Here is a 12,706-nt window from a genome sequence, read left to right on the forward strand (position 1 = left end):
TAATATAACTGAATTTTCTATCCATACATATAAACTTTAAATATATTAAAATGATAAGGCATCTTTGAGTAAACTGCGAGTATCATTTAAGTAGGCTATGTCGTGGCCGGCCGAGTGTCCTCTTTTTTGGAAATCAAAATATGGTCACCCTAGTGGTGTGCACACACAGGTTGTAACGCAGTTGGCGAGACTCCCGCTGACAGAAACACACATGGCCAGGTATGAACACTCAAAAGATTACGATAGTCTCCACGACACAAAATCAGGGTGAAAATGGTGCAATGTGAACTAGGCTTAAGGTGTCTCAGGTTCTGGTTTGTGAGTGAAGCTGGATTTTTATGTAGGATACAGAGAGACTGCACAGCTGTATTCGGTCAGCACTGGCTGCTGTAATTTCTCCCACAGCTCTTTCATGTGGATGAGGACTGTTGATAGTGCAGACAGTGTGTGTTCCCACCCCTGCCTGTGATTGCAAGCTTTGGGTGGTGACTGCAAAATCGTGATTGTGGATACAAGTGGCTGTTTTTGTTTGTGCATGATGTCTTGGGTTGTCTGATCAGGACAGCTCCCTCCTTGTCACCTCTCTGTGGAAGCTTTCTGGACAAGTTCAAATAGGAGGAGGCACCAGGGCAGAGCCACAGCACGCTAGAGGAATTACAGAACCCATCTGGGCCAGGAACGCCTCAGGATACCCTAAACAAAAAGGCTGGAGGATGTGGCTGCAAAGAAAGTTTTTTCAGCCTGCTGCCATCACGACCCGGAGCTGCAAAATCAATGTGTTGATCATCAGTGTGTCTACTTATCATGCACCTCCAGTCATTTTCCATTGTGAGGAAGCAGAGCTATCATGAGTTCAAAGAATGCGAGCCCTTGTTTAACCTCGAGCAGAGCAGTTCCACTAGACGTGGGGTTAAACTACAAAGGCTGGCACTTTCAAACAAGATTCACACAAAGCAGAGCTGTTCTAATGATTAACCTACTCTGTCCAACACACACACACACACACACACACACACACACACACACACACAATCTGTTGAAGTGGAAAACGTCTTTGTGGGCTCAAGTGTTTTTGTTGAGTTTCATGTCAGGTTGAACTCCCCGCTGACAGCTATGTATAGGTTCCCTGTATTTGTTTCCCATCACTGCAAAAGAACATCAAACACTTCAGTTTCTCAGTATCAAGTATCTCAAGACTAATTAAATCAAGCATGTGTTTGACGCCATCCTCTACCCACGATAAGCAGTTAGAGCCAACGTCTGATTGTCTAAAAGTTTGGAAGACACAGAGGAAGGTGAGCACTGATCAGCTGTGGATTCATCTCAGATCAATATAGTTTTCCTGATTCTTACTTCAAGGCGTAATCTTACAAAGGAGTCGACACCCTGATGATGATGCTCGATGAAAAGTTAAAGGGCAACTTAGGTATTTTTCAACCTGGTCCCCATTTTCTCATGGTTTTATGTCCAAGTGACTGATGGCAACAATAGTGTTTTAACTGGTCCACTTTTAAGTGAGACTGCTGCAGCTGGCAGCAGCAAATCAGGCTGCAGTGTTACCACTTGTGGCAGTTGTGCATCATCAATTTATGTCCACTAAATGTGCTTGTTTTACCACTGACAGGCTCAGGTCATTACTGTAAGTGTCTGACATCAACATCATGAAAAGGATCGCTACAGGTAAACAGACAGACCTTTTTGTTACAGAGTGAGGTCTTTGGTGTTCAACCAGAAGCAGCCTCAAAATCGCCATTGCTAAAGGTGCAGACACACCAAACCGACATCAAAGAACTAGCGGCGACGAAAGCGTCAGTTGCATTTGAACACACTACACGGACTACATCCGACGGCCAAGTAGCACGTACGTTCTGCGCCTGCGTGAGAGAGAGCGGAGTGAGAGAGTGGTACATCCTGTCAGCCGAGGGGTTTCCTATCTGTGCAGCCGAGCACCGCAGCACCTCCACGGACTATTACATCCAGACGGTCCCGGTGTTTCCTCCGCAGGCTCCACTTCACTCAGCTGCCCGATAAACACGCTGCTTCTTCCCACTTTAACCTGAAAAACAAACCAGGGCTCGGTGCTCCGGTTGGATCCAAACGGAGAGCCGGGGCTAGCTCAGAGACTAGCGGAGGCTAACTGGCTGTGCTTCCCTCCGGTCATGCTGCGGCTAACGCTCCGCTAGCCGCTCCCAGCTAGCTCCGGTTTGTTATTCAGGTTAAAGTGGGAAGAAGCAGCGGGTCTGTGGGGCAGCTGAGTGAAGTGGAGCCTGAGGAGGAAGCACCGGTTAGCCCCGGTTTCACTACAGGCAGATTCACTCACTACAGGGGCGAGGAAATAAAACCTGAACAGCCAATCAGAGTGATCTCTCTCACCGACAAGCTCCGCCACCGATTCAACATGCTCAATCGGCCCAAAAGCCGCCGATGCCGAAGTGCCGACAGTGCGGGATTAAATAATCAGTAATTTTATTATCATAAAACACTCTTCATTCAGAGTCCACAAGAACAATATAAAACCCACAAAGTCATCTTGGCTCGTCTTTCCACTGCTCCAACAATCACCAACTCTGGTTTGATTGAATTAAACCCTTTATTCATCCAGTTAGATGTGAAAGCATGCTGCCTCTATACATGCTAAAATGACTGTTTATTTAAATGGAGTCTGGTGGGTTTCAAACAAAAATGATCTCACTCAGGCCTGTCTCTGTAGAGATACTTTCCATAATGTTGTCGGACACTTATAATAATAACCTGAGCCTGTCCGTGGCAAAAAACCCAACACTTTGTTGACATAGATTGAGAGTGTGCAGTTGACCAAAGTGATTACATTGCAGCCTGTTTCACTGCTGCCAGCTGCAGCCCTCTCATTCAACACTGGACCACATACAAAGACTTTTGTTGCCACTAACATCTGGGAAAACAGGGTCTAGGTTGAAAAATACCAAAGTACCCCTGTAAGGGATCTCCAAAGTTGTTACATTTCACCCTGAGGTGGGGAGGCGAACATACCCGTCTGTCCAATAGCTGTTGAGACATTTCATTCAAAACTGAAAGTGTCAGCTGCTCGTGGCGCTTAAAATGAAGAGTCAAGGGATGACCAAAGTCACTGGGATAAATCATCTGGGAACAGTTCCTCACTTTGTGCCAATGCATCCTGTAGATGTTGGACATTTAACTGGATAAGTGAAACTTTGATATCCCGCTGGCAGTGGATGAAAAGTTAGACTCCCCAAAGTCAGTGGCCTTTATTCTCTTTATATCTGCCTGTAGTCTCTGAAAATCTGAACAAACTTTTATGGCAAACCGTCCAATAGATGTTGAGATAATGTATTCTGGACTGAACTTACTGTGCAACACTGTGCTTTATAACTTACCTCAGCGTTTCCCAGAGTGGGGTGTGGGCTCACAAATGGCACTCTCTAACATCCACCTACAACTTTCACTGCTGTCAGTGACTAATGTAGCCTGAGAGATGGGAGACACTGCGTCTATAATTTGCAGGCACAAATTATAGACGCAGTGTATCTTAGGACAAAAACTGGTCACACTTTATAACAACCACGATCATTAAATGGTAAACTGACAGATAAGCGGCTGGTGTGTAGGATTTAGGGGGAGGTGTTGGCAGAAATAGAGTATAATATAATAAGTAGGTTTTCTGTTTTTGTATAATCACCTTAAATAGAATTGTTGTGTTTTTGTAAAAAGTGTTTGATGGAAACGGGGCTTTAGAATGAGCGGTTCTTATCTACATAGGGAGCAGGTCCTCGTCTATGGAGATCGCCATGTTGCACCGCCATGTTTCTGCTGCAGCCCAAAACAGACAAAGCAAACCCTGGCTCAAGATAGGGCCTTACCTTTTCGCAGTTTTGCATCGGTCAGCGAAGTTAGCAGCAGTGTTTGTTTTGGAGATGAAGAGACCTCTGGGCATAATTCAGCTCCCAGTAAAAACCTCTTGAACATCTGGATCAGACATAGGGCCATTCACGTTTTCATGTCGGCCACCGTAGAAAGAAGCCTAACTGCAGTGAGCAGCACCAGAGTTACACTGATTTGTAATATGAAACTGCTTCATTCAGTGTTTTTATCAGTTTTAATCACCTGGTCTGATTGTTTTGGAGATACAGAGACTTCTGTGGATAATTCGGCTCCTGGCAAAAACCTCCCAAACAATGAACACTGTGGGAATTCAAACCAGAAGAAGTTTCAGCTGTCTGCAATGTGCAACTCTCACCACTAGATGTCACTATTTCCCCTTAAATCTGACACACTGGACCTTAAATAGTTATTTGTAACCCTTTTTAATGGTTAATAATTGGTTTGTAAACCATCTGTACCTATCTGTTCGTATTTTTTAGAAGTATCTAAAAGTACTTAACTTGAGTTTTAATATTTCTGTCAACTTTCTCTTTCACTCTACTACATTTCCCAAATAAAATGTGTGCTTTTACTGCAGTGCATTTCCCCTGAGCATCTTTGTGACTTACAACAAAATAGAGAAGGAAGGGAGGATGGGATGGATGGATGAATGAATGAACATGAGGGAAGGAAAAACTGGATTTTGGTTGCGAAGAAGACCTTGTTCTTCTTCAAGTGTAGTTTAAACTTCAGTTTAAGGCAGTGTGCCTGTTATGAAGACAAACTTCCAGCTTTCTATTACCAACATCTAGTCGTACTTTTACTTTGAATACATGAGCACAGTTAATATCATAAAATTATTCTTGATACTTAAGTACAGTAAATATTAGATACTTTAAGACTTTAAACTGCCTGGTGTGGTCTACCAGGCTGAAAGAGGAGCCAGAAAAGATGTGGGGAGTAAAGGCAACAGTGGTGCCAGTGGTAATGGGAGCACTGGGGGCTGTGATCCCCAAACTGGGAGAGTGGCTCCAGCAGATTCCAGGTACAACATCTGAGGTCTCTGTCCAGAAGAGTGCAGTCCTAGGAACAGCTAAGACACTGAGGAGAACCCTCAAAGGACCCGAGCTTGAGGAGGACACAGGGTGGTTTGGGTCTTCCTCAGGGAGTCAGTGAAAATATTCTGACTTTTCTAAATTCAAAAGGGGAGCATGTAGAAGAAGAACAGAAACAGCTCAACCCAGTCTCACTCCGAAGTCATCGAATGCCACCGCTTGGTCAGTGACATCTGGCGTCAGATGAAAGAGCTATCTTTACAGGTCAGCATGATATGCCGCCAGTCGCCGTTATTGTTTAATGGCACCCGGCGGCGTCCTGGCGGTGTCAGGGGCAGGGACCTGAGCTTGAGGATGACACACCACCCCTCGTAGTATTTACATATACATATATTAGGGCTGCCAAGCGATTAAAAAAACTGATCTAATAACTATGTGCTCTTTGATAAATTAACCTAAATTAATCACATACATCAATTTTTACTGTGAAAGTATTTTTAAAAATTTCAGTTCAAATTAATTTTGTCAGATGTGTCGTAGCAAAGCTGCTGAATTTTGGACACAGTTGTCCCCGAGTCCTCTACCACCCAAACTGGTCTGCAGTCCACTGTAATCCCTTTTGTAAGGGAGTTAGTCGGCCACAGGTAGACTGACTCAGTCTGCATGTGAACTCCTGATCGAGTGTGACTTGACGAGGATGACTGCTAGTGCTAGCAGCGAAGGCTGTGCTAGCTCAGACCTCTGGGTTTGCTGCTAAATGTTTTGTGTTGAGGTGATATTTTAGGGTTGCAGTTCTCCGATGGTACGAAAATTCCTTCCTGCAGAACCGGCAGAGAGCGGTGCTCCTATCAACAGATCCATCGGGGTGTTTTTTAAATGTAAATGTCTGCGTCCATCATGTGACAAACAGTGCTTAATTTGAGCCGGAACGTACTGGAACGCATACCAGGATCTTTTCAGAAAAGGCCCTGGTGCGTTCCGGAACTAATTTGCATGGGTCTAGAACCTTTCAGATCTAAAAACTACATACAGTATTGGCTGATGTCAATAGTGTTGCAGGGTATACTGGTAATGGTAGACCACGGTAGTAAAACTCCACAGTAGCCTACATATGATAGTTCAAAGTCCTATCGCAAGAGGGTGAGTGTCCATGTGCCGTCCCGGCGCGCGCTGGTCAATAACGGCGTGCGCTGGCCACCTGGCACTCAATATGCTGCTGTAGTGGTTTGTTTTCCAGACATGTGAGTATCTTTGAGCAGTGAAAGTTATTATTTATTTCTTTTTACTTGTCGACAGTGATTTGTTTTCCACAGAGCTCTACGTGTGAGCATTTTACTCGCATTTGTGACTAAAAATAGTGTTGTGTGGGCAAAATAAATCATTCAGCACGCTGTGTGAGTACAGATTTCAACCAGCAGCAGAAACGAAAGGTGAATCCTGCTGGTTGTGGGTTGAACGGGGGTCACAGACAGGAATACGGAATAGGTCCAGTAATTTCCTCTTTTGTTGGCATCATGACTGCCCAGTAGTACCTGGACAGCCGAGCCGTGGCGGCACACAGGTATGTGACGTGTCAGAGGAGAAACCAGCCATTCACATTTCTCTCTTTGTGGCAGGTAACGGTCCACAAACCTCACCGCACTTTAGGGACTGTTCTTTACTTGTCAGGGGAGGAGGGTGGCTGGTTGATTCTTATTTTATTTATTTATTTTATTTTGATCCCCCCTATGTTAATCACTTATTGATGCTGTTTTTGAAGTATGAATAAGTCAATAAGTAATTTATTCCATTGAAATATCATTGATGTATTATAGAAAAGTGATTTATCTTTTCATAAATGACAAAAGGCACATCTGCCTCATTTTTGCTGTGGTATCGTGATACTACTCAGAACCGTAATACTTTCACTGGTATCATACCGTGGGTCCCAATTTTGGTACCGTGACAACACTAGATGTCACAACCATTTCATTCGGGGTCGTGCAGTGAGGCGGCTCGGGTGCCGCTTAAAAAAGTGTTCCCCCACTTTTGAGAGTTAGGGAACACTGCTCTCTCAGAGGCCCAAAGTGTTCCCCTACTTCTAATTTTACAAATTAAGCACTGGTGACAAAGTTAGTGTGGCCTTCAGTGACACACCAGGTCAAAGGTCACCGTGGAACGTGATTAATCAGCGTTCATTTTTCTAACACATTATGAATTCTGTGATTAATTAATCAAAATGAATGCGTTATTTTGACAGCCTTACTATATATTTATAGTAAAATATGGGTGAAATCTTGTCCTAAGGGACACTGGTTGAGTCTTATTGTCTCGACTGATTGTCTTTGTGATGCTTTTGATGTTTTATGTATAAAGCACTTTGAATGACCTTGTTGCTTACATGTAGCCTAAATAACTTTATAAGTAAGCTTGCCTTCAGGGCCCAGAAGAGGATTGGGCCATTTAAAAGTTCATCATAACATCATATCATATTATTTATCATATTATGAATTTGATAATATCATGAGAGTGGTTTTCAGTTAAAAAAACAGTGTCAATACACACAATGAATTCATTAACTATTATCTAATAAAAAGGCTATAACAAGTTAATCATCAACGTGCAGAGGTGTGTGTGTGTGTGTGTGTGTGTGTGTGGGATCAATCCACCTGGACTCAGGTAACACGCAACATTTCATACTGATAGTTAATATTGCCTTGTGTTTATCTGTATGCATAAACAGTCACAAACAACATGTTGACACACACACACATGTGTTTACAGTGAAAGCTTTAACTCAGAGTTTAATTCCTGCTGGTTTGATTGACACCAGCTCCAGATGGGAGGGTCGACTCCACTTCAAACCTTCCTAAGTCCCGCCTCACGGTGTGGATCTTGCTGAGGACTTGAGGCTATAAAATGAAGGAACTTACTGTAAGCGGGACGCACTCTGTAGTTGGAGTTCCCTTTGTGAACTCCTACACAGACACTAAAGTCACTCCAATGCTTTAATCGGCGCTCACACACAGAGATATCGCCGCCGGGTTCCTCTCACTTGAAGCCGAAAACACTTCATCAAGTCGCCGGGTCGAGCCAGAGCAGAGCCATGGCAGGGGACGGGTCAGACCAGCGGGCGCTGCAGTATGAACAAACGCTGGTAAGTTTGACCTGTTGCCAGTCTGAACTTTGTCCACTGCTCACACACCACATACAGTGTTGGAGAGGGCAGCCAGACTCCATTGACAGATCTATCAACTTGCTGTTGGCCAACCCTACACATCTGGTGGTAGCATAACAGCGAGCGGTGTGAAGTGTGGTTTAAAAGTTGCATTTTAACCACAATAAATACAATGTTGGTGTGAAATATTTATGCCGAATGAATCACTGTGTCTTTGTGAGTCTAGATGATTCTACTTGAGTGTGTGTTTTTGCCCGCAACTAGGTGTTAAACTAAAAATTGACATATTTCAAACGAGGTTTGGCCCCCTGTGCGCTCACGTGAAAGTGACCGAGGTTTGTGGTGTCGGAAGCCGCTGTGAGTGGTGTGTGTGTCTCTAATTGCCCTTTGGTGTCCTTGTGTGTGGTGACACAAGCAAGGACACGTTTCTGAGTTGTCTGTCAGCTCACGTTGGATGTCTTTAGCAGCTAGCTTCACAACAGTAAAGGGGCTTATTAACAAAACATCTGGATTTCGTTATCCTGCAACAGGTAGTCCTCTGCTGTGCGGCCAAACTCCACTGTCAAAATTACATAATCTTTAAAAAAAGCCGTGTAAATTGACATAAACGCATATTGGAAAATGATTCGTGCTTGATTTGAATGTCAATTATGTGCCAGTGAATTCGGCTTAGGAATATTTAATACTGTGCATATAACTATCAGCTTTCCCAGCCATTTCCACACACCTCCTTGGTGCAACCTGAGGACACCATGGCTTTAAAAGTTGTATTTCAAGAAATTGCGTGTTGTTTGGTGCTTGATAGCTCAGCCGACTCCACAGTGGGATCTTGATGTGTGTAAAAGCACTGGAGGCACGTTTTGGAAGATGTGCATATTTGCTAAAAAACAAAGTGCCTCTTCCTTAACAGATTTTTGAATGGAATTTCCTTAATAAAACATGCATTCAGATCCCTGATTTAGCAACAATTCACTCTGCCTGCTGTCATGACATAAAATATCTACTACATGCACGAGGGTGATGTCATCTGCACACAAACAGTACACTGTTGGAGTTACTGTATGTGTAGGCTGCGCTGATATCAGCCACCATCATCCAACAATAGATCAATTCATTGTGTGCATGCACACGCATAATATGTCGCAGGATGTGATGCTTGCTCGGTTACGCAGGTGTCCAGTGCCATGCTGGCTAACCTTTATGCAGACAGTGAGTGGATGTGAGCTTAGACTTTAAAAGTTACTGTACGCTTCGCAATCATTACCGAAGGTCATTTCCTTTTTTATCTTGCATAACATGCAGGCAGTTGCTGGGATGTGTTCAGTCGGTGGTCGGCAGGAGGTTTACAAGATGTAGCAGCTGAATGGTTTGATATTGGACCTGTTTTATACAGCAGGGGGCTCTCAAACATTTACATGTCACAGGCCTTCACACAGATACAGATCAGAGCCCGTGGACCACCGCTTAACATGTCTGTCCTTGGGATCTCCATCAGGGCTGATAAAAATTAATATTCAGCAATGAACCTGGGAGATAACAGTGGTGAGGGGGAAACAAATGATTACACTCTTGTACATAGTCTAACAGGTGTCATGAGCTATAAATTAGAGCATTTACATGATGCATAGTTTTGCTCCTGCAGCCAGAGGACCTCCCAGCCAGGTGTCCAGATCCCTCTTTGAGGAGACTGAATCTGCAGTGTGCCCCTTGTGATGATCAAAGATGGGGTTTGGACCGTTTGTATAAGTGTGTAAATGTCCAGTTGAACTTTTCCTGACAAACTTGTGTCAAGCCTAAACAATCTGCTATTTGAGGAGACAAGTTTTATAGGCCAACTGGACCCATTCAGTGGCAGCGAGGCTTTAAATTAAGAAGAGCCACAACTGTAACACTCCTTTGGGCCTCTGTTTCCTTCTCTTGAAAAAGTTTCTTTGTCCGCCTCTCTGTGTGCTGTTAATCTTTGTGTGTGTGTGTGTGTGTGTGTGCATTTGTGTGTGAGAGATTACACAACGTGCGACCCGCTGATTCAGCGCTGGACGCTCTGTCACCCTGGCGGGGTCTCGTGCTCTGCGGCTCTGAAAGGAACATGCAAGCAGCTCTTTCTCTGCAGAAAGAAAACACCTCCATCCACACCACCTCTCCTGTTAATCTGAGCTCCCTCTGCTGCGGACCATTGTTACATGAACAAGATTGTGGAAGCGTCTAAATAGAATCAAATAAAAATAGCTACAGTGTGAGAATAACATAAATGAGTCCTCTCTCTGCCCCCCATCTCCTCGCCGTGGGTTGTAGTAACATGGTGTCTTTGTGTGATATTGGCAGTCATGGTGGTTGTGTGGGTTTGTTGTGGGCAGTGGATGCTCAAAGAGGCCAGTGTAGTTTGGCTGTGAGAGGGGCTGAAAGGCTGGCTGCAGAAATGTTGGCGGGGCCAGGAGTAAGGAGCACTTAGAGAATAAAAACCAGCCTCAACATATTGTCTGTTAACATCAGACTGGTGCATCGGTGTGGATGTGTGAGGATGAGTTGTGTAGGATATGGTGGAGTATTCGTGCAAAATACACAATGCATGCTGCACTGTTGCTCACCTTTATACACAAATGCTTTTACATTATTCTCCCTAATTCTAGTGTCCCACAGTCATCTCTTTGAGAGGCTTTTTCAAGAATAAAAAGGAAAAATGTTTGGAAACACGTCACGTAAAGAGCCCAGCATCTCAACAAACAGCAGCTACAATCAGAACATTTTAGTGTCAGCATTCAACAATGAATGTAAGTGTTGACTTAATGCTCTAAACATACAGCCTGGGGCCAGAACCGGCCCACCAAAGGGTCCAATCCGGCACATTGGATGACTTTGCACACCTCATACTGATGCACCTGTGAATGCTAAGGAGCAATTAAAACAGTGAGTAGTAGGGATGTTACTGGCGACTAATTTCCCTATCGACTAAACGAAAATTTTAATTAAGACTAGTCGACTAGTCTAAAAAACGGTCTCGGCACGGTGCATTCAGGCTCAACATATTCCATTAACTTCCTGAAGCCTTTACCCTCAACAAAGTTAAGTGGAAGCATATCTTGCGAGGTCATTGTTGTGATGAGCTGCATTATCTTCTCAGACCGGGCGGGATCACAGCGTCTCTGGGTGAACGATGTCAAATCAGTCTGAGTGTGGTGAACACTGCTAGCATCCGTGCAGGTTGACGTCCAAATGCTTGAGTTGGATGTGGTTGTGCGTTGCTCCAGTCGACTGATTAACAGTTTATTTTTTGACACAGACGCGCTGGTCTTGTGAGAGGACGTCTCTCCAATTTCCCACCGTGCTGTTTTAAAACTCCAGTCTACTCGAGCATTACCGCGGGGAAGGGGGCTGCTTTGTGACAGCTCTGTAGCACCCACTAGTGGCGGGCAGCTGCATGACACTTAAGCGGCCTTGTACATGAATAAAACACTAATTGGTTTAACAGACTAATATTTCTGGTGCCGACTAGCGAGGGGGCGGACGTTTAATCGTTTAGACGTCTAATCAAGCTCATCCCTAGTGAGCAGATGCTTTATGTAATATGCTGCCTCAGAGGCTTTTTTACAGTAGAGTGCAGCTCTCTGAAATACAATGAATACCTTCTGTGGTCATATTTAAAGATATTGAACATTGTGCAAAATATTGTCAAGCAGCAGCTTCAGTACAAAAGAATCTGTCTCAGACTTCTTTCTCAAAACAAAATGGGTGAGGCCCTGCTGCTGAGGCGCTGACAAAACTTCAGACTGTTAAAAGTTTTTAAAGCAGGGGGTGACTTAACCTGGATCTTCAACAGCTTCCACTTTAGTGGGAAAAAAAAACAAAACGTAATGGAAGTGAATTCTCAGCTGACTGAATGTGGGAAAACTGAGACATACTGTAGAATTTGCACCTAATTTTTCTGAGGATGTCACCGGCTGTTCATCACTAGTTTTGTAAATGGATGGAACATTTTCGGACTTCTTTACATTAAAAAAAGGAACCTTTTAAGGGGTTATGTAATGGTTTTACTGGTCTGGCCCATTGGAAATCAAACTGGGCTGTATGTGGCCCCTGAACTAAAATCAGTTTGACACCCCTGCTCTAAAGAGGCTTGGCGTGAGTTAAAACGTTTGATTCAGACTCTAAAACACTCGCTGTAGGAAACCACCATAAATCACAGTTTACTCATAGATCAGGATTTACGAGGTTTATTGTTATGTGCACGGCAAGAACACAGCGATTTACTCCGTACAATAAAATTCTTCATTGCCCGTCTCCCTTCACACAGAACAATGATAAAATTAGAATAAGTTAGATTTTAAAGAAAAATAATTAATTAAATAGATCAGCAGAAACAAAGAATGTAGTGAAAACCCCAAGTTTAAATATAAAGTGCACTAAGCATCATGCAAACATTGCAGTAAATCAGATCAAGTTGTAGCAGTGAGTGTGATGGGACTGGTCTGATGGAAGTGTGAAGACACTGAGTTTGGGGTGTGTGCTGTCCTTGATGATGGTGTTGTAACGTCCTGAATGAATGGGAAGGCTTATCTATGAATCATTCGTAACAGTGCTGTGTCAATGATGATAAAACAGATGTTGAGGAAAATCTATCAAACTGTTAAAATTCAGTATT

At 43.8% G+C, this 12,706-nt stretch overlaps 1 protein-coding gene across 5 annotated transcripts in view; it reads left to right on the forward strand.

The window, feature by feature from the left end:
* The first annotated feature begins 7,832 nt into the window (after window positions 1–7,832).
* LOC117259090 (chloride channel protein 2) overlaps window positions 7,833–12,706 on the forward strand; it is a 226,263-nt gene continuing 221,389 nt past the window's right edge. For all 5 annotated transcript variants that reach the window (XM_033630303.2, XM_033630304.2, XM_033630307.2 and 2 more), the window contains exon 1: window positions 7,833–8,049. In XM_033630303.2, coding sequence (XP_033486194.2) covers window positions 7,999–8,049 — 51 coding nt within the window. In that variant the 5' untranslated portion in view covers window positions 7,833–7,998. The remainder of the gene's footprint in view (window positions 8,050–12,706) is intronic.

The sequence above is a fragment of the Epinephelus lanceolatus genome, chromosome 4 (genome assembly GCF_041903045.1).
Source record: "Epinephelus lanceolatus isolate andai-2023 chromosome 4, ASM4190304v1, whole genome shotgun sequence".
NCBI lineage: Eukaryota > Metazoa > Chordata > Actinopteri > Perciformes > Serranidae > Epinephelus > Epinephelus lanceolatus.